The 25,714-nt window shown below is 42.6% G+C and overlaps 2 protein-coding genes across 3 annotated transcripts in view; one reads left to right on the top strand and one right to left on the bottom strand.

Annotated features, from left to right (window-relative positions):
• Nucleotides 1–80: 80 nt before the first annotated feature.
• On the top strand, nt 81–7,710 carry C16H17orf75 (chromosome 16 C17orf75 homolog). Its single transcript, XM_072881617.1, has 10 exons — nt 81–1,279; nt 1,567–1,647; nt 2,300–2,425; nt 2,856–2,996; nt 3,197–3,254; nt 3,934–4,053; nt 4,676–4,740; nt 4,863–4,999; nt 5,518–5,621; nt 6,235–7,710. The coding sequence occupies exons 1-10, from the start codon at nt 1,146–1,148 to the stop codon at nt 6,442–6,444; spliced, it is 1,176 nt and encodes a 391-aa protein (XP_072737718.1). The 5' UTR covers nt 81–1,145; the 3' UTR covers nt 6,445–7,710.
• Nucleotides 7,711–15,840: 8,130 nt separating this feature from the next.
• RHBDL3 (rhomboid like 3) overlaps nt 15,841–25,714 on the bottom strand; it is a 66,206-nt gene continuing 56,332 nt past the window's right edge. For both annotated transcript variants that reach the window (XM_072881197.1, XM_072881196.1), the window contains 4 exons: nt 22,023–22,135; nt 20,034–20,134; nt 16,852–16,912; nt 15,841–16,112 (listed from right to left, as the gene is read on the bottom strand). In XM_072881197.1, coding sequence (XP_072737298.1) covers nt 15,841–16,112; nt 16,852–16,912; nt 20,034–20,134; nt 22,023–22,135 — 547 coding nt within the window. The remainder of the gene's footprint in view (nt 16,113–16,851; nt 16,913–20,033; nt 20,135–22,022; nt 22,136–25,714) is intronic.

Below are 25,714 nucleotides of genomic sequence, written 5' to 3' on the forward strand. Positions count from 1 at the left end.
GCCTCTTGGGCTGTCCCGTCGTGCCTCGCGGTGGCGCCTGGCCGCCATTTTGTTTCAGCTGCTGTCGCCCGCGGCTGGTGGTGTTGTGAGTGGGCTGAGCTGTGTGAGGCACTTGGTTGTGTTTCCTGTCTCCGTGTTTAATGTTAAGCAGGAACTACTTTTTCCCTACGAAATCAGATTGGGCAAGAAGCCGGTATCTCTTAAATAGGCCGCTCTGCACAGTGGTTTGGTGGTGGCTGCCTGTGTCTGTGTAGCTGGCTCTTGATGGGGAGGCGTTGGGGTGGGGGGCGCAGGGCCCTCCGAGAAGGCGATAAAACACTGGAATGTGTCGAGCCCTCGCCTCCCCCAGAGCTTCCCGTGCCTGGCCGGGGGCTGGTCCGTCTGTTACACCCCATCGGGTGATGTTTCTGTGTTAGCCCGCCAAGCATCTCTGCGGCTTCCGAGCTCCCAGGAGACCTGCTGGCTTCCTGCAGCAGCCCTGCCGTGGACTGGGGGCAAGAGCTGCTCCCTGGCCCGCAGGGCTTGTCTGCGAGAACTGCCTGTTATGAGGCTGAGCTAACAAATGTGCTGTTTTGACAGCAAGTATTTCAGAAGCAGAATAGGCTTTTTAAAATCAGGCAGCACAGCTAATCCTGTCAAATGTGCTTTCAGCAGGTCCTGCCATTCAATCAGTGAACAGCTTTTGAAGGATTATCTGTAGTGATAACAGGTACTATAGCATCGATATTGAGTTTTTCAGTAAATTACATAAACAGAGGAGTTGCAGCAACTACTCTGTGCCAGGTAAAGCTATTTCAGCTTTATCTAGTACAGCTCTAGTTTGGGAGGATGTGGCCTGTTGCACCTTGAGCGGTTCAGGCCCTTGAAAGCTGCCTCGCTATGAAGCCTCAGCCACTTCACCCTCCTCCCAGGGGCCAGGCGCGGCCTGCCCACGGGCGTGGGTACACCCACTCGCGGCGGGGGAGACACTGTAGCGCAGCCCCCGCGATGCGCCCGCCCTCCCGCCGCCCTGCCCTGCCTCCGGGGCGGAGAGCGGCGAGCGCAGGGCCCGGAGCGGGCGGGCCGCGGCGGGAGGGAGTGAGGCGCGTCCCGGGCGGCGGCAGCGGGCCGCGTTCCCCGCGGCACAGGCGGCGGCTTGGGCCGGGATGTTGCCGGTGCTGCCGAACGGCGATGAGCGGGAGCTGGAGAGCAGCGAGGAGGGCGGCGGTGCGGGCGAGGAGCGGCGGCCGGAGCGGCACGGCAGCACCTACCACAGCCTCTACGGCTACCGCAGCTGCAGGTGAGGGGGCCGCTCGCCGAGGCCGAGGCCTGGCGAGGCGGGTGCGCGCTCGGTCCACCCCGCGGGGCGGCCGTTTCCAGGCCTTGTCAGGTCCCAGCTGGTTGAATTCGCTTTATTTTTTTCCGCTCTCTCTCCCCGAAGAGATTTTTTTTTCCTGCCATAATGCCCCCACTCCCTGCTCCTGCTTTAAAACACCCCCAGGCCATACCTTTCCCCGCTGCAGTCCCTTGTCCCTGTTCTGTGTGTTAAGGCTGTAAAATCAATCGTAAGAATGGCTTGCTTTTCAGATCCTCACAGCAGGGTGCAGGCAGTGGGGATGGCAGTCCCAGCAGTGCGGCGGCAGAGACACCCTCCAGCGAAGACTTCAGGTAAAGCCAATCTGCAGAACTGCATAATCACCTGTAACACCCCATTTTGAAGGCTTTGCCGTATTGCTGTTAGGTCAATAGTAAGCAAGTGCATTGAAGTCCCTTCAAAGCAGAAACCTCTGTGAGAGCATACTGAAGTCTCCTGGGTGCTTTTTCGGGAATAGCTAGGGAATGGACTCAACTACAGAGCTCAAATAATGTATTAAACATAAACTATCATCTTTGAGCTTGAACTCTTGTTTTCTTTCCTACTAACACTTGACATTTCTGTATTGACTTAGGTCTTCATGTAGATAATAGATTATTAAAATTTATTAAACAATTTTAAATTGACATCTTATCGTTCCACAAGCTCTGTAATGGAGTTGTTGCTCTGTATTACAACTAGGGAAACATAGGAACAAAGAGGGGCAGTGATGTGTTCATAGCTGCTGAGGAGTTCAGCATCAGCTGACACCAGACTCCAGACTTCTGGTCTAGTGGGCAAACCACTGAATGCATTTCTGATGGGCCAGAAGTCACAGAGGGAGTTAGCTGTAAGGCAGAGAGAGATCACAGTGGCCCCCCATCTAGAAGCAGGTGGTTCTGTACTTGTTCAGAGAAACAAAACAATATTTGCTTTTTGCTAATGATTTCTTCTTGTTTTTTAAAGCCTCTCCTTACTAGACACTAACTTACCAGCTGAAGCGGAGACTGAATTGCGTAGTTTTATCGCTAAGCGTCTTACTAAAGGAGCCCTGTTTGAAGGAATGGGGAATGTAGCGTCAGTGGGGCTGAGGTAAATTTTAAAAATTATTCGTGAATGAGAAACTGTAAGAAACATTGGCGGCATTGCACATCTTGCCATCTGCTGCTGCACTTAAGTTTAATCCTGATTCCATGTTCTCAGTCTATGGCTGCTGTTAACAACAGCTTTATGCAATGCCACTTTCCTCAGTTTCTGGGTAGCTTTGAGAAAAATAATTGTAGTAAATAATTTACTGTTAGAATACTTAAAAAATACTACATGTGTTTATGACTATTTCCTTTTAAACTACTCTGATCACACCACAGAGGAAAAAAGAGAATGTCTAAGAGCTCTATATATGACCATAGGAGCCACCAGTGCTAGTGGGTGAAAATTCTTTGCAGAAATCATGTATGTCTACTTTTTGCACTTATTTATTGTGATGTATCTGTAACAAAATAATTCTTTTTTTTCTGCATAGCATACCAGAATATAAAGTTGGTTGTTATTACTGTCGTTTCCAACAAGAAAATCTTCTAGAAATGGCAACGCTGGAATCAGACATCAATGCTCCCGAATACGTGGTTTGTTTCTTAGGTGGCTCAGAGAAAGGTCTGGAACTATATCCTTACCTTTAACTTTCTTTGTCTGTGTGGAGACGGAGATGATGTAAAAGTTATGTTCTCATTTTGTCTGTTTCCTACTTGAAATCAGCTCGTTTGTGCACACCTGCCAGTAACTGAAAATGTCAATAACAGCCATATACTGAAAGGGAAAAATGCAGTTCTTAACCGATGCATCTTATTTTCCTTAAGAAGATACTTTCAGACTTGAGCTGGACAAATACATTCAAAGTCTGAAGATAAACCTGGATTTGGAGGTAAGGCCTAACTGTTTTTTTTAAGTGGTGAAAATGACTATTTATGCAAATTAATTACTAAGACAATCTGGAAGATTTAGTCTATAGAGACAAAACAGGTGTTTTAAGGACCAGTATGAAACACTGTGAGAGACACTTGCTTCACTGTAGTGACAGTGAATGTTTAAAGTGCTATCAACCACACAAGTCAAAAGGAAGAAGAAAAGGGGGGGGGACTTTTTTGTGCCAGTCATAAATCTCTTAACTTGCAGTTAGATTCAGAGGGAAGCATGCCTAATAAAAGGTAATGGTCTACAGGAAAGTAATCAATGGATTATCAATAATCCACCTGGATTCTTATCACTTCTGAATGTTAAGGAAGGATTTTTAGTAGTTTTCTTGTCACAATTTTTCTAATGGAAACTATGTATTTTAAGTCTCTTTCTCATCCCATCTGCTGTTGCACGGTCTTTGCTCAGCATATATTATTACTGTTCTGTCTATTTCTTAAAATGCGAAGCCCTTCATTGCTGATAAAGTGTGGCTTTAAATGTCAAACTCATTATTTTAGTTTACTGTGGTTTGAAATTAAGAAGGCTCTGACATCCAAATATCCTAGGTTGAATAGATGATTAATAGGCTTCTTTTTGTGTAGAAATCTAATTTGTAGTTAAAGTTTTAATGTTTCGACTTGTTACAGCAAAAAACCTTGGAGACCTATGTTAACCCCTACTTGAGAAGCTGGTTTGAGGATGCCATATGCCCTATTCAGAGAGTAGTACAGCTCTTCCAGGAGAAACTCGCCTCTTTGTTGCATGCTGTAAGTGTATTTCAAACTGGATAACTAAAAAAGGTTCAGAAGAAATCTCGGTGACTCCAACATGTTTAAAATGTTTCTTGCATTTGCTTTCCCAGTCAGGGGTAAATGAGGAACAACTTTTTTCTTTTTTTTTTTAATTCAGGGCAAGTACTTTTTCCCTGCTTTATTGCTAAGGAAGCACATAGCAATTTCTTCTATCAATTTTTATAGTTAAGGAATTTTAAATTATATAGTAGTGTCCAAGTTGAAATTAGAATGAGAAAATAAGAAACAGCATGAGAAAGCTGGCCCTGCTATAATTCCTCTGAACCAAAAGGGGTGTTATATTGCGTATGTGCCTCATGTAGTTCACTGGAAACAGAAAAGAAATTAATCCTAGCTGTAGTCCCTGAGTGTGAGGAGGTTTTGGATGGAATAGCTAATAGAGTATAACTGCTGTGTTTCTTCTGAATGCAAAACCAGCTGCAATTACTATAATATGGAGTGTTCCCTCAGCTTCTACTCTTTCTCTGAAAATAACAATTTTTGAAGTACCATGTTACGTATTTATTGCTAGTAACTGCAATATAGTGACAGAAGTAGTATCAAAATTGTGTCTAGCTTTTTGTTTGTTTGTTTTAAGGCTTTGAGTTACACTCCTGTAGAAGTAAAGAATGCAGATGAAAGAACAGAAAAAGACATTAGCAGGTAAAGATACTTTGAGACCAAGGAACCTGTGAGTAACTTGGCTTTTGTGTATGACAGCCTCCTGTTCTTGCTGTTCAGGAATTGTAAAGAAGCAAGCAGTTCACAAGAGCTTTTTGTGTCAGGTTTCTGGCAGCTGCCAGCCTCCAAGGACTTGTTCAGGAAGGCACAATGACCTCCTTGTGTATTGCCATGACTGAGGAACAGCACAAGTCAGTGATTATAGACTGTAGTGGACCTCAGCCTCAGTTGCATAATGCAGGTGAGATTACAGCTGTGAATGCTTCTTCATGTTACTGACTTGTATCCATCAGCTGCTGAGAGTTGTGGACGTTAGGGGTAGTTGAGGATGTTCAGAAGCTCATAGGTTCATGCCCAGAAAGTTTGGATTCTGGCTGTAAACTACACCACCTGTTTTCCTATGAGGTAGCAGAGTAGTTTGTTTTACCAGATACATTGTAACTCTGGCTTGACAATGGTTGATAATAAAATCCACAATGCATTTAGTTTGCAGACCATGAAACTATGACTTGTACACTTCAGGGAAGCTGCAAAACTCCCCCCCCCCATTGTATTTTTGACAAATGTTGTGAAAAGGGATTCAACAATTGGAACATAATTTCACGTAATCACTGTAGCTATGTTTGCTTTTCTTTTCCACGTGTATTGTTTTTGTTAAGACTTACTTCCTGGCCCAGGTATACTATTACCAGCTATTTATTTATGTTCAGCTCATTTACTTTTTCTCATCTCTTCTCTGTGTTCCTGAACATGTAACAGGAAGCAACAGATTCTGTGAGGACTGGATGCATGCTTTTGTGAATGGTGCTGAAGGTGGAAATCCATTTCTCTTCCGGCAGATTTTGGAAAACTTTAAATTGAAGGTACCTGTTCATATATGTTAAAGACTTGGAGAAGACATCAGGGTTACTGAGGGAGCAAATACTCTTTTTGTAGCAAAGAGAAGTTTTAGGTTACTTATGATGTCTATACATCATTAACTGATTAACTCTGAGGTTTAAGGTGAGGACTGGCTTACTGTAGTTCACAAGACCAGAATGTAAAGTAAAGTAGTGTGAAAGTTTCTTCAGTGAGTACTCCAAAGGCATTTTCTCATATTTAAAATAAAACCCACTTTTTTTTTTCTTAAAATACTGTTAATTTGAGCTGTGCACACACAATATCATGTAATTGGGTAACATGGATTCAGTAGTTAACACTTCTTAGGTGATCTGTCGTAACAGAAGAGGAGAACTCTTGATACAGGTTTGGACATGATCAAGTTGTGGTGTCCACACATTTTGTATTGTTACAGTAACAGTGGTAATAAGCATCAAAGACAGTACTCAATTCTTACATTACTCTTGAGTAGTAATATAAAATTCCTACTGGAAATGCTTTTGCTTCTCCTGCTAGTCTTCCTTCACTTTTCTGCATGATAGTATGTTTTCTTTCCATATAGAAGGATAAGAAAATGCTCTGTTACTCTTTTCCCAGGCTATACAAGACATTAACAACCTCAAGAGGTTTATCCGCCAGGCTGAAATGAACCACTACGCCTTGTTCAAGTGTTACATGTTTCTAAAGAACTGTGGCAGTGGAGACATCCTTCTGAAGATTGTTAAAGTAGAACATGCAGAAATGCCAGAAGCCAGAAATGTAGTGACTGTCCTTGAGGAATTCATGAGAGAAACATCAGTGGCTTAAAATTATCTTAATTATTCTGTACTCATTTGAGGGTATTGTATAAATCATTAATTTCTTCTGTGCAGCTTTAGTTTCACTATTGCAGGATTTTAAATTTGTATTTAAAAGTATTACCTAAGTCAAACCTAAGTTGCAGTTTCATCTGCCTTTTCTCTTTTTTAGATAAAGCAGTATGAGCTTTTTTTAATGTGTAAATATCAGATCATACAAACTCCTGCATAGTTTTCCATGCTTACCAGATTCTCCAGCTGACTTGCTCCTTTTCTAAGGAAATCATGACATTTGGTTTTTACAGTCATTGTACCAAAAAAATCCCAAATCCCTTACCTGGCAAGCATTCCCATGTTTTAAATATTTTAAATATCTTTAAAATTATCATGTCTAATAATTAAGATCTGGTTACTTTTGTTTTAATATATAAAGAAACACAAACATCTGGATAAATCATAGTAAAGGAATTAATCATATTTGTTTATATGAGAGAACATAGGTAACAATTCCGTAGCGAGTTTCCACGTTCTACTTTCAAAGTGGCAGCTTGTTCTTCTGTTACTAGATAAAGAACTTGTTACTTGGTATGAAACAGAACTGTCTTAAGACTGAACAGAGTTGTATGAATCGGTTTGTAGGTGCTTGTACATATGCATATATACACTGGACAGACATGTTAAATTCCCAGGCTATTTAATGAATCCCATTCTTCATTAGTTTATGTTGTGATCAAGACCTTCTTTGTATGTTCTTAGTACCCATTTTGCATAACTGTACATAATCGCATGTTTTTCAATTGTGGAGAATTAAACCTGAAAATTTTACAGATTAAATATTAACTTTAAATTAATAGAAACTTCAGCAATTGAAGTAAACTAAGTTCCCAAGTTAATTATTCAGACTTTAAAACATTTCATTGTATTACAGCAATGAATTCTTACCCACATCATAGGACATTTAGACAGCAAAATACTTAAAGAGCTGGAATCAAAACTCACGAAGCCTCTGAGTGACCACATAAATGAGGACTATTTCTGCAAACCTGCTATCAGGAAAACTCCCCCTGCTTTCCTTTGCAGCAGAGGGTGTTTGAACACAGAACTTGGGGCATTTGAACAACTCTCCCTGAAACAGTAACTGTAGCAGTCTTACTAATGCAGTGAAGTTTGACTGTTCTGCCAGTGCTGTATACTGTGATGGTAAGAGCTGACTGCTTTCCTGTGACACCATTGTGTTGAACCGATAATAAGGTTTACAATAAAACACATTCAAATCCTTAATGGTGTGCCTACACTAAATTACAAATGAGTGTTGTCCTTGATGTTTCCTGTTTAAAACCCTTTATTCACACAATGTAGAGGAGCTGCTAGTGTAATGTGCAGGAGTCTGCAAGTGTCATATTGACAGCCGAGGTGACATGTAACATATATGGGCAGGTCAGAGAAGAAAAAGGTAGTTTGAAAGAAAACAAACCCCTTATTCTGTCATTTGCAGGAGCTCTGAGAAGTAACAATGTTTTCCTTCAGAATATTTTATTCCTGCGTAAAGCAGTGCCACTCAATAAAACGTCACCCTTTGTTGCTCTCGTACCTTTTCAACAAAGTTGGAGCACTGATAGTTTAGAATTTTGCCTGATCAGGAGGCAGGGAAGAGCTCAGTGCTCAAAAAAAAAAAGAACAGGTAGCTGTGATCTGGTAGGAGTGCAAGAAATCATTGTGTTAGTCCTGTCCTGTTCCTTGTGCCTGCAGCTGGGTAGAGAGTTGGGCCAGAGCCTCATGGGACCAGGTGTTCTGTGCACTGGCCTTAATATTTAAAAAAGTAGGTCAGTCCCAGGCACAGCAATGCTGGTGGTGATAAACTTTTCCTGAGATGCAATCACAAGTGAATTTATTCTTGAAAACTTCCATCCCTGGAAATTTTCAGGAATAAACCGTCTGAAGTGCTGAACAACCTGCATTACCTCTTGGCTGACCCTGTCTTGAGCAGGAGGTTGGACTAGAGATCTTCTGAGGTCCCTTTTAACCTGAATTATCCTATTATCCTGTGACCTGTACTACACTCATTTAAATAAGATTTTTGTTTTGTTTGCTAGGTAATTTATCATAAATCACTTCAAAATCCAGGTATTTTTAACCTTAACTGCAAAACTTCTCTTAGTTGTCCTTGAGGCTTCTCCTCTCCAAGGTAATGCATTGTTCAGTATCAGGCCCACTGAATTTGTACTCTGTTACATGTGGACAGCTTCAGTCACAGCTTTTCCTGTGGTAAGTTCCTTTCCTGACTTTTCCCAGCGCTGAAGGTGGCTGGCATTATGAAAAACACGACTTCTTGCTTTCTGCACCCTTTGTTCTAACATAATCTCGCTTCTGCCAGCTTTGCAGTGACTTTGCCATTCAGTTACCTAACACCTAAACTCAAGACACTTACAAGCACACACACACACACATTGAAATAGACCCTGGTAGTTCATGAATTTGCAGGTTTTACTGGCATCTTCCCATTATAAATTCTATTTTAAAAAACAAAACTACAGGAAATTAAACAAAGGCATAATAAATAATGCAGAAGCAGCTGGTTTAGCTGCATGAATGCCTGGAGAGTATTGCACACTTAACTTTCTCCAGCAATCAGCTATTCAAAGCTCAGGATGAAGCACACAAAAGGTCAGAAGATGCTGAGGTGTGCACTTAATTTGCAAACCTGGGAGATTTTTACTGTAGTTTTAAGGGTCTGGTTTAAAACCCTTCAGGAAAAAAAAAAAACAACCACCAAAAAACAAACAAACAAACCCAAAAAACCACCCACCAAAAAACCCCAAGCCAAAACAACAAAAAAATGAACAAACAAAACCCCCAAACCAACCAAAGACAAAATCCCCCAGGCCTATGTTAAGACAGCAAGTTTAGATTTAACTGCTACAGACCTCTTGCAGTTCAAAAGATCAGGGTCCAGTTTGTTTTTTTGGGTTTCCCTGCTCTTTACTCCCAAGAGAAGTAGCACATAAACCAATTAGTATTTCTCTTTCCGACACTTACTAGCAATGCTTACTATACAGAATATGACTGGAGCTATGGGAATATAATGATAATGAGTTTTATGAGTTTGTGTAATCAAGGCTGCGTATCAAGGCTGCCAGCTTTTGGCTCCTTCTCTGCAACAGATATGCTGGAATTGGCAATATTTTTGTCCTTCAGTTTGCCTTCCTAAAATTATTTTAGCCAGCAAGAAAAAAAAACATATGTTGCTAGCAGACAGTAACACTTCCTGTACTAACTGACAAAACTCACCTTACCTTCTTGCTGAAAGTCCTCAACTAATGAATAAAGACATTTAAGTGTCTCAGAAAGCTCAGTTAAGTGCAGAAAACTAACAGCAAGAGCTGAGTCCCACATACGGTAGTAGTGATCTGCCTCCCCTTAGGAGTAACAAATCTGACAGGAACTGCTGCTAGTTACATCTTCATTTCTTTAAGTTACACTTTAACCCAATGTTTCCCAACAAAATCACAAAATATTTTTCAAAATAAACCTCCCTCTTCCACATTGGTGGAAGGCTTTTTTTTTTTTACTTATCTCAAAATAACTAAATCAGTTGGAGGTTTGCTGCAGAACTTCCAGGATATGTTGTTCCCACTATCTATTCAAGAGATGAGAATGTGTTGGCTCTGAGATTTTAAGACATTCAGTAGAGACTGATGTTAAAAGAGAACAACCCTTCACCCCAATAAAAAATTTTAAACAGTCTAATGTACTTGGTCGTCAACTTCCCGGCGGTTCTGAGGTCACTACTGCACTAAAGTGTCAGTTGTCAAAAGGACAAGACCTGAATTTCAATACAAGTCCCAAGCTGGTTCTGCATCCTTGTTATATCTCATGGAGAAATAAAGCAGCAGTTCACTCTCCCCCTTATCTTTTAGACAGACACTTGTAGAGAGACATAAAAATGAGTTATCAATGTCATTATTAAAAGATTACATTGCAGAGCTCAAAACCAATTGCTCTTTTGTTAAATACTGTGCTAACTGTAGACAAACTTACAAAACTGTCTTTGAAAGTTTTTTCTTGGTTGTTTTTTGGCATGTGATGTAGAACAGCTCAATTTTATTTAAAAAAAAAAGAAAAAAGAAACAGAAAACCAAAAAAACCCCACCAACAAAAAAATTTAATGGATTCTGCACTCAAATAATATTGTTACAACAAAAATATACAGAATGTACACAATACAAAAATATTTGGAAATGTACCATAGCGTCTTACCTTGCAAATATAATTTTGTTTTACTAGCCCTTAACGGGAAAGTATAATTTGTTCAGTATTTTAAGGCAGAAAATTACATTGTTTAGTGCTTTGTGTTTAACACTTGGATGTGTTGTTAGCATTAGCACTGTAAGCAAAAGAAAAGCTGCATAAATCTAGCTTTATTTGCAAACTAAACAGACACTGTGGGGGAGTCAGGAGACAGTCAGTGACTAACATATCTATTAAGCTCACTGGAAATTAAGGTACTTTTGCTACTTAAATCAGGCCTAGGGAATATTTTGTGCTCTGTGTTGTAAAGTACCCCGAAACACAAATTTTCTGTACTCCTACTGGCATTTCAGAAATACCTCATTAGAAAGCTTTTTCCAATTAAAAGCCAATGATTAATGGTGACATTAAAAATACATTTACCTTTAAACAAGCTTGGTTTCTGTCTTATGTGTGATTCTTTCTTTGCAGAGCTGCAAAATGCACTGTTTTCCTTTATAACCAGCTCTCAGCATCAGTAATTGCAGAAGGAATTTTTCAGTCGTATCACAGAGCACTGTAGAGCAGCCACTACTATAAAAGAAACAGAACAGCAGCAAAATTCAGAGAGGCTAAAACCCCAGAGGTGCTGGCCTTTGTTCTCTAGATCCCAGTTTGCCTCCAGAGGTTGCTGGTGTTGAACTGCATCCATATTCTCCAGTTCCACTTTGGGTAAAGCCAGTGGATGGGGTTTCCAAAGCAATTGAGCTGAGCTTGAATCTATGTAAACAGATAGACTGTGAGCTCTTTACTCAAAGTGTGCGTGAAAGTCCTACCCACGATCCTGTGAGACTAAATATTGGCACAAAACAGGAGCTGTCTTGTGAGGTCAGCAGATAGCTGTTATTTTAGTACCAGCTCTAAATGTGTCAGATTCCGTCCTTCGTACCCCAGTTCAAATTGATCTAATCCGGTTTAAAACATATGGGCAGTACAATCCATCAGAAGGAGCAAGGTCTTGGGATACAGAATCCCTGAGCTTTATTTGTAGTCCAGCAACCTCAGACAACAATATTTCTCTGGCCTCCCCCTTTACCATTGATAAAATACTTCCCACTGCTAAAAGAGCAAGTAGTGAAGAATCACAACATGCCACATAAGTGCTAAGATTCCTCATCGACGGACAGGGAAAAAGTGACATGAGATGTTGTCTTAAGAACTCAGTAAAAGTAAATTCATCAGCATTTTTATGACTCCTCTACACCTCACTCAGAGATTGTTTCTGGTAACCTCCTCTCCCATCACTCCGTTACAACCTTCCCCCTCCTCCCTATATTATTATTGATGATTGCAAAATTAATCTCTACCTGTCTCCAAGCATCTAAGACTAAAAGGTGCAATTTGCAAGCCCCATGGACTTTGATCTACCTGGTTCTCCTCCTCCCTCTTCCTCCCCATGGCTGTCTGAACCACTTCTCCCATCTCTCCTCTGGGATGAGGGACCAGCAAGAGTCTCTGAGCCAGACCCCATCCGTGCTGTCACCGTGCTGTTGCAGTGCTGCCAGCAGCTGTCTGTGAAGGAGCTGTACAGCCAGTGCCCCAGGCTTTCCCAGTCTGCATTACTACTCCCTACACCCATCCTCGCTGGACCAGTGCTGCAATATACATACTACATGGGAAGTCCAGTGCAGAAACAACTTTTTTTTTTTTTTTTTTTTTTTTTTGCAGGTGTTGTGTCCTCACTCAGGGACACAAGCATAAAGTAACTTCCTCTAGCATGCACTGTTCAAAATCTGTACATTGGTAACAGTCCCTGCCTTTTGCTCTAGTACTGCACGTCTGTAAGGTTCAATAGATTCACATTTTATCCAATTGATTTAAAATCCTGGCAGCAGCTGAAATAAAACCAAAACAATCACCAAAACTGGTCCCTCTGTGGACGGCTCCTTCAGGAACACATTGCTGACTGTGACAAGTTGGAAGCACAAATGAGCAGGATGGAGAATCTCCAACATAAGCCAGCAGCTTCAAGGACATCCGGAGGTAAACGAAAAGCCTGTTTGCTATTAGCTGTCTGGTGCTGCAGCACTGTGGCACTCCTGGGTGCATTAGAAAACAACATAATTGGGTTTCCTGATACTCTGTAAAAACAGAACAAGTTTTCACAGTATAATTTTAGTGATTAAAAAAAATTATAAAAGCTTAAGCACTTTGTGCTGCTCCTGACTCCATGAGCTGATAGATTCTTAGCAAACAGGCTCTGTCTACAAGCTGCTCTATGTATGGGAAGAGATTTCAGCTGTGATGAGCACAAATGTGAGAGGGTTTAATTTCTTCACCCACAATAAATCTAGTACTGCTTTAAAGTCTGGCCTTTCTGATCCCTAGGGTTGCTTTTAGACTTGCTCAGCCAGAGCATGGGGACACAGAATGGAAGTCAGAAAGATGAACAACAGTTTAAAAGAACAAGTCATAAACTCAACCTCAGAGCCTTTTTTGATCAGTTCATGTAAACTATGTTAATCTATGGATAAAGGACCAAAGAAGGGCACCTGGATTACTCTATTCAGCTCCCTCCTACTCCTGAGCAGAGGCAAAGATATGTTGGCCAGGGTCAGCCTGATGAAGAAACAGGTGGCCCTTGAACTCGTAGCTTGCTGCTTTACCCCAGAGCACAGTGCTGGCAGGCACAGAAACCTTTCCTGGGGAGAAACTGATGGGCATTAAGTAGCTTTCAGTTGAGAAACCAAGAATAAGAGTCAATCAGTGCATACCGTACTCTGATAAGTTATAGGCAAAATAATCTGGGTTTTGTTGCGATTGAAATTTTCTACCAAAATGTTCAAAGTTTTCCTAAAACTTCCAGGGCAACTCCCATTTCTGCTCACTTGTGGTTTAAAGGCATCTGTAAAAAGAAAGGCTCAGCAATAGGTGAGGAATGTCCTTCTTGCACGTTAACCATACTTCTGTCAATATTCTCCTAGCTCCCTGCTCTCCTGCTTGTCTGCTGCTCCCCAGTGAAGTGACCTCCGCTGCTACAAAACTCACTGGCCAGCTCCTGACCTGAAACAATGCATGCAAACTCTCATGACTGCTTTGACCTGGACCCAAACTGCAGAGATAAAATGGCATGGGGAACCAATCCCCTTCTCCAAAATGAAGAGAGCTCTGACCCTTATCCCTTCCTCTTGTTCCTTGATCTGAGGGCCCATTAGCAATGTACTAGCCATGCAGAACAACAAAGGTGCAGTTGCCCTCAGAGATCCCATTCCTGTGCACAAAAGTGACAAAAATTCTTTCTTTTGCAGGTAAGGCTTATTCCAGGCTGTAGGAACACTTATTTTCTCCCCCCTCCCTTTTCCCAAGGCGACAGGAGTTTTACTAGTGCATACTGTGGGAGCAGAACTTCACCCTTCCATAGCGCTTTTTCCAGTAAGAGGCAAAGAAGGGGGCAGCTGATAAGCACTTGTGAACGTCCCTTCTAGAAAGACAGACTCCTCCTCATTTGTAGTATCATCTGGCAGCACCGATTACACAGCTGAGAGAATAAAGCCCACAATACAGAGACATTTTGCTACAGAGCAAACACAACTGCTACAGTGCCTGTGAGATGTGCTGTGGAACGCTCTGGTGGCTGATGCCTGGGCACCAGTATGCAACTAGAAAAAAAAGGAAGAAAGGAGCTAGTCTAGAGAGACTCCTATGGCTGCTTTTTCCAGGCCATCAACCTAGGTGGGTAAAGGGGAGAGAAAAGGAGGGCATCCACATTCCTGGACTGTAGTTTGGCAGCTCTCTAAAGTGAGAAGCAAAATGACATAAGCACCTTACAGAGAAGTGTACTTATAAGCACTGCTTGTGCTACAGATGTTCCAGTCTGGTCCCCAGGTGTGTGCAGGCAGCTGTATAGACTGTGCTACAGACCAGTAACAGATTGCTAAAACCTCGGGTTAACCAATGTTAAAGAAAAAGGCATCATTGCAACTAATTGTTGCTTGGAGAGCCCCTGAACGCCCATTGCCTCAGGAAGAGGCATCCTCAAAATTTAGCAGTCACTTTAAAACCAGTTTTATCAGTTTCACAATGACCACTATAACAACCTTTCCACCTCAGTGGGAAACCAGTGCTACATACAACCTGATTTAACTCCACTGACTTCAGTGGACAGATTTGGCCCCAAATGGACTGTATGGCTGTAAAGACTAGACAGTTCCCACCCTGCACTGCTATAGGTGATCCTGGTCCCACTTTTCTAGTAAGAACCTGCTGGAAGAGTTGAGATCCTTGCTAGGAGCTCACTGCAGGCCAGGTGTTAGATCAACGTGGCCAGAAACAAAATGAGAAGAAAACAGCACCTGATTGTCAGCTGATAAAAACACAATTGAACATTTGCCCTCCTTTCCTCCATCCCTCAAAAAATAAACCCCAGTCACACCCTCTAGCCACAGCGGGGGAGGGGGGCGAACAAAAATCGAGTGAAACATGCACAGTAAAAGTCACCTCTGGCTGGGTGTCCACAACACTTTAAGAGTTCCCAAGGTTTATAGTGCAATTTCATTTGACCTGTAGTTGAAGACCAGTCTCCATCACTTTGGGTGATCAAGTTCTGCTGATTCCTTTGAAAGGTGCGTAAGACAGGTTTCACCGTAGGCTAAAATATCTTAGGAACCATTCAAGTAATTAGACAGTGGCACTGGTATGGCTGAACAGTCAGATGTGTCCATAGAAACCAAACCCCAGCTGCCTTGTGAGTACCATGCGAGTCTCTAATTAGCAAATGTCTGCTCTTTTTCCCTTTTAGTGTTCAGTAACATTAAGGAGATTTGTTCAACACTGGCCACAATTCCAGCACTGACCTGGAAAATACAAATATCTCATACAAAATATTGATGTGTGCTAACAAACCAAGTGATAAGTGCCCAGGTACAAGCTGCCTAGTGGGAGCCCTGTCAGAGGAGAAACTGCAGGGTCCAGGCTAGCCAGTATTACAGTACCTACTAGATTTGTGAACAAACTGATCAGCCCATTCTTTCGTGAGATCTTTAAGCATCTCCTCCAGCACACACTTGTGTTCAAAAGAATTATCCTCTCCTAAGTTAAATATAAAAATAGATCCTCCATCTTCATTCATTTAACATAACTAACAAGTTTTGTCCGCTCTCAAGTTTTCTGTCCCATGTTTTCAAGGAGGGGGAGGTAGCTTTAGATCCAACAGGCTGTAGGCAAAAATGTTCCAGAAGATGGCAAACAAGACAAAAATGACATAAATAGAAAGGAAGATCCACCATAAAGTCTGATCTTGGAGTCTCTGCTCATAGTTCCTCAGGATGATGACACCGAGTGTGATTCCAACCATCACCCCTCCCAGGTGAGCCATGAAGCTGGGGTGTGGGCACGGTGGGTAAGCGGAGGGGTGGAATCGCAGCCACACGGCTCTTCCAAATTCAAAGCTCACTGGAACAAAGAAGGAAAAATAAAATTAATTGTCTAAGTCTATCCCTTAAGTCCACCTTGCAGGCAGCACTGCATCCCTGAAGAGATGGAGAGGGAGAAACTGCCTTGTACGGTGAGCATGGGAAGCTGGGAAGCCATGGCTATGTAAGGGTTGTGGCACAAAGAGAGGAGGTCTCCCCAGTGGCTGGTAAGTGGTCTGGGTTCCTCGGAGTGTAGACAGGTGGGCGAATATTTGCCTTCCAAAATTTATACCATAAATTTTGGACCAGAACCATTAAAAAAAAAAAAAAAGGTTATGACTTTGAAGACAATTGTCTGTGATGAAGACACAGCCTAGTCTCCCTTATCATGCCACCCTAGGGATATGGCTGGAAGATAATTCATTAATGTGTGTATAATGCTGTTGCCACCCCAGATAGGAAGTGCTCTAGGAAACCTAAGTATTATAATTACTAAAGCATTGCTGGTTTGTGAATTCCAAGATGAGATGTTTAAGTCCTGGGTCTTCACAAATGCCACAAGCTACAGATGCTGGCTAACAACAAATCCTCATTTACAAATGCTTGTGTTGAAAGCCAAAATCTGCATTTGAGAGTGATGTGGTTTCTGCTGCCAGAAGGTCCAGCTGCAAGTTCCTACCAAAACTGCTGCAAAGTCAAAACTCTCTGAATCAGCATTAATTCTTATGACAAGGAGAAATGTAACAGGATTGCATGCGTGCCAAGTATTGCATACTTACTACAGATCAAGGCAACAGCCATGCGCAGCAGTTTGAATTGGCACTTCATTCCTGACCAGTTCTGGAAAAGAGACAAGGAAAACAAAGTGATGTTGCATGCAAACCTGGAGGGATTTTACATTCAGATCTGCACTGGAAGAGCATCAAGGATGACCATCCCTTGAAACAAACCCCTTTCATTGCCTTTGCCACCTGGCTGTGAACTCTCCACTCACCACACCAAACACAGTTCTGTCAATCCCAGAGAACATAAATGTAAAGGATATATTACAGACATGTCCAAGTTATGGACAGTCCACAACTTCTTTGCCTGGCAGTCTTACTGACTTCCCTTGCCTGAGATCCAGCTGGTGTGGCATGGTCCTTGGCTGGCCTTGCCATTCTCTGTTCTTCAGATGGACTAATTTTTAACATGTTAGTATGATGTTTCACCTTAAATTCTGACTTCTGAAAATATTTTAATTTACCTACCCTGCAAAACCCTGTTGTACTAGGCCACATCAAATAAAATTATCTTAAGTAGTACCTAGCATTCAACACAAGCATCGTTTTGGTTAACATCACACAGCTCATCATGATTCACTTGGAAGCCCAGCACTGTCACCTGTCAGGCAGTTTCTCGGTGCATTCAAGCCCCACTGCACTTTTCCAGTGCTACTGCTGTACCTCAGGCTCCCTGAAATTCTGCAACTTGGATCTTCTGCAGAGCACACAAAAAAAATAAAGATCTCAATTAAAGCATACCAAGGAAAGAGTACCATAAGAAAGCCTGGATTTGGCCTCCTCTGTCTTCAGGCTTGGTCATTAATGAATATAGTGGAATAAGAATCTCTGAACGATAGTCAGAAATCCTGGGAGAAATGTTTAAATTCCTCCTTTTCCACTTGCACAAAATTTCCAAGCAGAAAAAGAGATCATGTTCTGGGGAACTCAGTCGTATGACAACACTATTATTATTATTAAGTGACTAAATGAAATTTTGCCTGTTGAAAGCAGTATGAGATACCAAACTAGCCAGGAGGAGTAAAAAGCTAGCTGAGGAATAAAAAAAAAACCAAAAGCCTGTAAACTCTTCAGCCTAACTTTAATGGCACCCAGTGACTTTTCAGCCTGTTGAAGAAATATTCTGCAATACATATTACATATATTCAAGTTTTATGTGGGATCTGTCCGTAAATCACTTCTGTGACTGCACAAATGCAATCTTTACAAAATACGTAACTCATTATCTCTCTCCACTGAGACACCTAACCCAGTCAGAAAGCTCTGAACTCATGCTGATTAATACTGTACTGCTTCCTTCAGTTTTCATTTCCATGTAGCTGTTTTGAATTCCTCCCCTCACTCTTTTCCTTAGGGTGACATGCTTTATTGCTTCCCCCTGTTGGTTATTTTATGTATTTAATTCCAAGAATATTTATTTTTACAAGCAGGAATGTTTTCATTTCCTTTGGTTACCAGGAGGCACAAGGGAACAGAAGATTCAAGAGACCCTCCCTGCAACAGTCCCTCCTCTTCCCAGCATGCTCAAAGCACCTGTGCAAGACTGCGCGCTTTACCAGCAAATGGCCAGCATGTCTTTCAGCAGGCAGGAGCACCACATCTAAGTAAGCAGAGAGAGAGAAGAGGGGGAAAGAAAAGCAAAACAACTCCAACAGAATTGGAAAGGCAGTAAAAGTAATTTCAGACAAGAAGAGAGGCAGTAGCTAATGGAGAAATATAGATGCTAAGGTACCAATTGCTAAATAGATTTGGAGGAGGCCAATGAGTAGTGAAGTGACGGGCCACTTTGCAATGTTTTAAGAAGTCTGGTAAGGCAATTGGTGAAGACTCTCCAAACACCTCTGGCAGAGCCTCTTCCTCTAAAGCAAACCAATATTTCCTCCAATGTCCCCCTCTGACCCTGTGAACCTCAGTGCGAAGAAACCCTGTGTGTGCATTACCACCCTGTGAGACAGAGGAAACTCCCTCCTGCTGCTGTTGGCCCAGTGGCAGGGAACACAAATCATACTGAAAGTAACTGTATATAAGGAGGCATTTCACCAGTAGAAACCCTGTGGTATAGGGGTAGCCCCTCTCTCCTCCACTCCCTATCTCTCTGCCAGATGCTCAACTGTCCTAATTTGGCAACAGCCCCCAGCTCATTTATGATCTGAAAAGCTTGAAGACAGCAAAGGAGACCTATTCTGCTCAGGAAACCACCTCACTTCCCTGCTCCCAACTGCTACAAACGCTGCCTGGAGCAGCGCCGTTGTGGGTTGCAGCCCGAGCCTGCTGACTTCACTGCATACAAGCATTAAATACAAGGTTTTCTTTTAGGCTTGACACAAGTACCACCACACACACATGTTTTTCAGCACCCATATAACAGACCTTCTGTCTCTACTGCAGCCGACTTGCATTATCTTCCCACTCAGACCCCAGGGGAGGCCACATTACCATCCTTTTTATGGTTATTCTGCTCTGACATTGCTGGTACAGGACAGACATGCAGCCCTGCACCATCACACACGAATCCTAATCACAACAAAATCAGGTCTCTCAGCAAAGCTGGTTTTGCCCAGTGGTCAGCTTAGGAGTCACACAGGCAGATATGCTGGGCTTTGCCACCACCTAGCTGAGGACCTTGGATGAGCTCCAGTTTCCAGGTCTTAGAGGAATGACAATGCTGGTATTTACTGACCTTTGTAACTTATTTAATTAGGTGAAACAGCAAGAAGATGCATCACTAGCATGCCCAGGGTTCAGCTTCGGTCTGGGTTTTACAAATGGAGATAAGGGATATTCTCCACACAAATACACCAAATACTACATTTCCTTAGGTACCTGCTAACATTACATGGCGCATGCCGACAGAAAGTCTGCAACTTCCGCAAAGCCAGTCAGCTCCTTTTCCAAACATTTGTCAGCCCTTGCAAGGGGAGCTGATAGCCTGGAGTACACTGATAAGTCTTGGATTACCAGCATCTTTGGCTTCTCCTGGCAAGCTGCCAGCCATCAGGATACCAAGCCATCAACTGCAGTGTAACATTTCCATTCCAGGACCGCATCACTGAGACAAGACTCCTAACTGGGGCAAGCTCTGAATGACCAACAGCTAGCTCAGGCCCTGTTTCCAGCCCCTTTGGGCTACCATACCTAGCTCACTTCTGAAGAGTTTAGACAGTCATTCTGGTACTCACCATGACTATATTCGCCAAGTGAGCTGAGACAAGAGCATATACGCCTCCAGAGGAACCCACCACAGGCGCAGTCATATCAGCTACTGACACTGCCAGGGACCCTGGGAGAAAGAACAAGGGTTTGTGACAATTGCCAGCCAAATAAACACACTCTCTCCTACCCTACATCCCTGCTACTGCCCGTTTTATGCTAATTGCTGCAGGTCAGTAATATACAGGTAAAAAGAAGGGGGGGAAGGAAATCAATTGACTTGTAAAGCTAACTCAGTCCTGTAGTACTGCCAAGACAGTGACTGATTGATTCTTTTGCACCTACTTTAAAAGCAGCCAAGCAAGGCAGCAACACATCTTCAAACCTATGCTGCAAAAAGGCACTTACACCCTGATTAAAATAAAAAGGAAGCAGGAGACAGACAAATGTCTGTGTCTTGTTCCTCACCTGAAGATAAAATAGAAGTAGCTCCCATGCTGGCAAGACAAATATTTGCACAGTGAGAAGGAACTGGGGACTTGTAACTTAGCACAGGCCTCTGATCAAAGCACAGCCTGTTACTTACAAAACTTCAGAGTAAAACTAGCTAAAAATAACCTGGATAGAGGCAGTAAACACAAGATAGCATTTGGCACTTTCTTCCACAACTTACAGGTCATAAGGTGTGAAAGGCCTATGAGGCTGTGGCAGCTTGTCTGAGAAAAAAGTGGGATCACTTGTGTAGCAGAAATGAACCAATAATGCTAGGTGGGCTAGTGAGCCTCACTCAGGCACTGGCTACAAGCCTCCAGAACTCTGGGTGTTCAGTCCAGCACAACACGCAGTAAAACCTGCCTCTGTCCCTGTGGACCCTGCCAGCAAGTCCATGGCCACAGGAATGAGAGGCAGCCAGCAACTCGCAGTGCTCGCCTGCACTCAATTGCAGCAGATTCACTGCTAACTTGCTTTGCTTACCTGGCACAGATGTGCTATGTGTATTTACGAAGCCCCCGGGTTTGGTACATGGATCTATGTAGAAAAGCTTGTGTCTGGAAAGTTGCAGATTGGGGACCACTTCAGTGCTTATTAAAATAACAGGCAAGGGACGGTGGAGCTGGTCTGCTAACTCCTTTCTCAGCATTAAAGAGCGTGGTGTTTGCACCGTGCCTAGTCCTATGTCCTAGTCCAATTATTCTTTCCACAGCCTCTCTCCTGGAATGCAGGATTTATTAGTACCCAATGCAGCCCATTTTACACAGGCTTTATCTGCTCATTATGGAAAAAATAAAATTATGTAGCTGGAAAAAAAAATATCACCATAAATCTTGAACTAAGGCAGTCAATCGTTGTCTGAGTTCCACTGTGAAGCCCTTGGCTGTTCTCACACTCTCCTCCTGTTTTAATTAGATGTCGATCTATTGTCAGCTAACTTCCATCACCTCCAAACTGCTGGAAATGCCAAACATAAATAAAAGCAATACAGCACAAACTAAAAATCAATCAAACCCCACAGCTTCATGATTAAATGAATTTCCAGACTCCTGTGCACTGCTCACAACCTACAACCAAATATTTCTTGCTTACTCAGGCTGTAGAAAGCAGACAGCACAGGACAAATGGAGGAAGAACTGGCACAGGACCTGGAAGAAAAAAATTACTTTTCATCCAGGGATGCCTGTGATGCCACCTTTCTTCTAGGCTTCTGTGGAACACAAGAAGAAAGGCAGCATGGCCTCCACATTCAGGAAGACCACCTAAAGCAAGGCTATTTTAAAGTAACAGGTTGTTGGTGCTTTTTTAACAGGACTCCTAAACACAGAGCCTATGGCTAGTTAGAAACAGATGTCAAGTTGTAGCGTATTTCCACTTCCAGCCTACAAAAGAATTTCAATGCACAGAAGCTCAGTGACTGCTCTCCTCCTACACCCAAATGTCACAAAACGTTTCTCCTACACAAAAGTCAGCACAGGCCGTTTTCAGATGCTTCTCCATCTGAGGCATCCAGAGGTGTCACCTACCTGCCACAACTCCAGCAACGTACACAAAACTGATCCTCGCAGCTCCATGCACCATTTCCAGGGGAACCCCAACCAAGAGCTGAAGGACAACATTGAGTCCAAGGTGTTCTATCCTGCGGCAAGGAAAAAAAACAGTTGTCCTCTTTTCTAACTCTTTGTTTCCCTTCTCTACCCTTGAGACAGAGATGTCTTAGAAAGGAAATCAAATAGCACCTGCTTCATGAAAGTCAATTGTAACACTGGGAAAAACAATGGTTCCTGAAAAAATCAGACCGAGAGCTGCAATGTTTCTTCCCTCCTTGCTGCTTATTATCTTTTTCATATCCACCCAGGTCCTTTCATCCAAAGACCTCATGGCACGTTTGGTTCTCAGTAAGACTTTTTTTTTTTTTGTAAGAAGTTAAATGACTTGTCCAAAAAAGCAGCAAGATGGCAGCAGAGCCTGGAACAGAAGCCAAAAACTTGACCTGCTCCTCTCTTCTCCCCTTGTAATGATACAGCCTTTCCCTGCATATATTACACTGCGATAATGAGGAGCAGATATTAAGTCAAGAGCAAGGTAAGTCTAGCAGTCCCAAGGCAGTTGCTGTTTCCTTGTGACAAATAATGCCGCTTTACTGTTTGTGCTATCTGCCCCTCACCCTTTTCTGCTGTGCCTACTTCAATGTGATCATGGTCAGAATGGGAAGCAGAGGGCACTTTTATCTCTGGTTAGGTGCCCAGTGAGACACAAGATGTATTCACTGAAGCTCTCTGTTCACCTACCCTTGTTCCCATTACAGTCAATAGCAAAACTCCTGCTGAACAGAACAGGAAAAGCTGGGCTGAGACTAGTCTTGTAGAAAACCCCACTGTGCACATCAGGACGTGCAGGACCGCTTGCAGCCTAGAGGTAGAGAGTGTGACAGCCAAGATGTGCGTATTTGTTAAAGACTCCAGTGCAGTCGTTTTCTCCTGTGCTGAGTCAATACTTTCAAAGCAAGTTCTTTGTTTTTCTAATCAATAGTACTTAAAAAAACCTGTCTTGATACTTTTCAAAGATCTATACAAATATTCACCTGTGCCTTTGCCATCTGGAGGATCTTCCAGTGATGTAACAGCACGAGGCCCCTGAACAGGGTCCCTCTCAACACTGTGCTAGTGTCTGAGATTTCCCCTGGGCTCACAGGGCTGTGACCTTGCTGAATGGCCACATCACACTGGACCCCAGGGGTCTAGTGCTTTCTGTATGAAGAGTGCCCAAATCTGCTTACAAAGCAGGTGGACCTAAATGACACAGTGGTACCCTTACACAGAAGGCTAGCATCTTTTGGGGGAAAGAGCGCAAAAACAGCTAATGCACTGAAAATCTACGTCCTATTTTATACAAGAAAAGGATTGCTCACAGACAGCCACTAGCAATCTTTGGTTTAAGTTATAGGCATTTTCACTCTTTTGGTCTTTCTTCATGTTACGATAGCAATTTCCCATATACATCAGAGAAAAACACTGATGGTAAGATGCAGTAATGACAGAACAGTCTCATAAATGAGAATTTAAAGTTGGACCGGAAAAAACTGCTAGAAATGATACTGCAGGAAACAGTCCTTTCTGGAGATCTTAATAGGTTTGTTTCGACTGAATTTCTCCCCAAGGATAAATTTCTCTCCTGCACGAGACACTCAGCACTGCAATTTGTCATCATGGGAAACTGCTGTGTGTAACTGAGTGTTTTTATTACCTTGCTCAAGACTTTTGAAGCCATTGGGCATGGGCATATTCTGGCACCCATTCTGATCCTGCATGTTCACAGAACTTAAGAACTAAATTAGGAACAACCAGCAAAGGTCAAACTGAGATCACAGAAAAGAGTCAAAGCATCCAAGTACCCTTTTACAGAGGGGACGGAAGAAGCTTTGGCTGGCACACAGTCAACGTCATGAGGCGGCACCTGACATTTTCACACAAAGCACTGGGTCTTGTTTTTCAAAGGATTCTTTTGTAAGAGCTCAGCAAAGTTTATCCTAGACTCTAAAGTGACTGCCCTGATTCATAGCTGTTCTTAAAAGACTTTCCAGGAGCAATCCCATTCACTTCTCCTCCCCATCATGCTAAGAGCTTTGAAGGCTCCACAGTCAATAAGCACCCATAAAATATAATTAGCCTTTGCCAGTGCTGAATGCGTCATTCTTGAAATGACAATTTCATTGATTTATTAAAGACTTTCTCCTTCCCCGGGACCAAACAAATGGGACTGAGCATCAATGCAAGTCATTAGTTATGGCAGTGTTACAAATGCGTGGGCCCCAGATAATCAACGTCTGCTTTCCATGAAAGCAGAAGGGCAGAATTTACAACTTTGCCTGCCTTTTCAGCCCTTGACAAAGCTCCCTCCATCAGGACCAACACACAGCCTGTGCATTTTTGGAATCTTTCTAGAGGCAGAGCCAGCCAAGCCTTAGCAACTGCTGTCTTCTCGGACACCTTCTGGCTGTCACTTCCTCTTCAAAAAAACAGACCGATTGCACTAAATTAAGGAGCAGTCCACATTACCATTTTAAAGTCTCAGCTGGAAGCAGGACAACAATAGACCCCATGGCATTGTGTTAGCCTCTCATTTGAAAATGAGAGGAGAATGATGGGTTTCCACTAACAAATGTTATTACCTTTCCAAGATTTATCTGTTCTCCTGATATGAAAGGAGCTTAACGCACAGAAGTTAGCAATAAATGAACATTTAGCCTAACTCCAGATACTGCAGATAAATCATGGGGTTTATTGTTCCAGCGGGACTCTCCATTGTTTTGAAGGCTACATAGCTAAAGAAGTTGGAATCCATCACAAAAACAATGAGTCTCCTGCACACCACCTTCCCCACTGTTCATCTCTGAGCCAGCCACAGATGTGAAATAAACCTGAAATATTTTTCAGCCAGTAAGCGTGAAGAACGCCAAAGTACTGCCTGCTACAGGAAAGGGTGACCTTGCACAGGTGAGGAAAGCATGCCACAGGTGATACTGGACGACATTTAAATGCTGCAAGAATTGTCCTTGTGCAGGTGCTTCTCTTCAAATGTATCCCAAAGCAATCTGTGGTTACGTAAGTGATACAGTAGAACACCACCACCACCAGAAGAAAACCCAGATACAAATTAGCTAATATTAGTTAAAAATCAAGTGTTTCTTCCTTTTACAAGCCCAGTTTCCCCACATCCTCAGCAATGGAAACTTCCAATTCTCATTTTACATAACCAGCCTCACATCTAAGCCAAACAGTCTCCACTTGCAGACTGAAACCTGTAAACAATGGACTTTTTGGAGGGATTTAGCATGCAGAGTACAGATGTTGCCACGTTCATAAGTTTCACCTATAAATTTTTTCCTACTCTCCCCTTGGGTGGAGTCTGTTCTGTCCTATGATTTTTATTCAGAGATCTGGGGCACATCTTGTGCTCAAGGGCAATTACACACTGAGGCAGTTATTCCACGGCAGAGAAGAGACATCAGCACGGCAGAGAAGAGACATCAGCACGGCAGAGAAGAGACATCAGCATGTCTTCCATCAGAGACACGGAAAAAGGAAAAGATCAGCTTGATCTTTCTGGCCTTTCATAGGAGAACATTGACTGATGGGAATATAGGCTTTCTGTTTAAGAACAAAGGGTCTTTATCCAGTTTCAAACTATAAACTACTGCTAAAAAGCTTGTTGCTGT

The sequence above is a fragment of the Ciconia boyciana genome, chromosome 16, assembly GCF_034638445.1.
Source record: "Ciconia boyciana chromosome 16, ASM3463844v1, whole genome shotgun sequence".
NCBI classification, from domain to species: Eukaryota; Metazoa; Chordata; class Aves; order Ciconiiformes; family Ciconiidae; genus Ciconia; species Ciconia boyciana.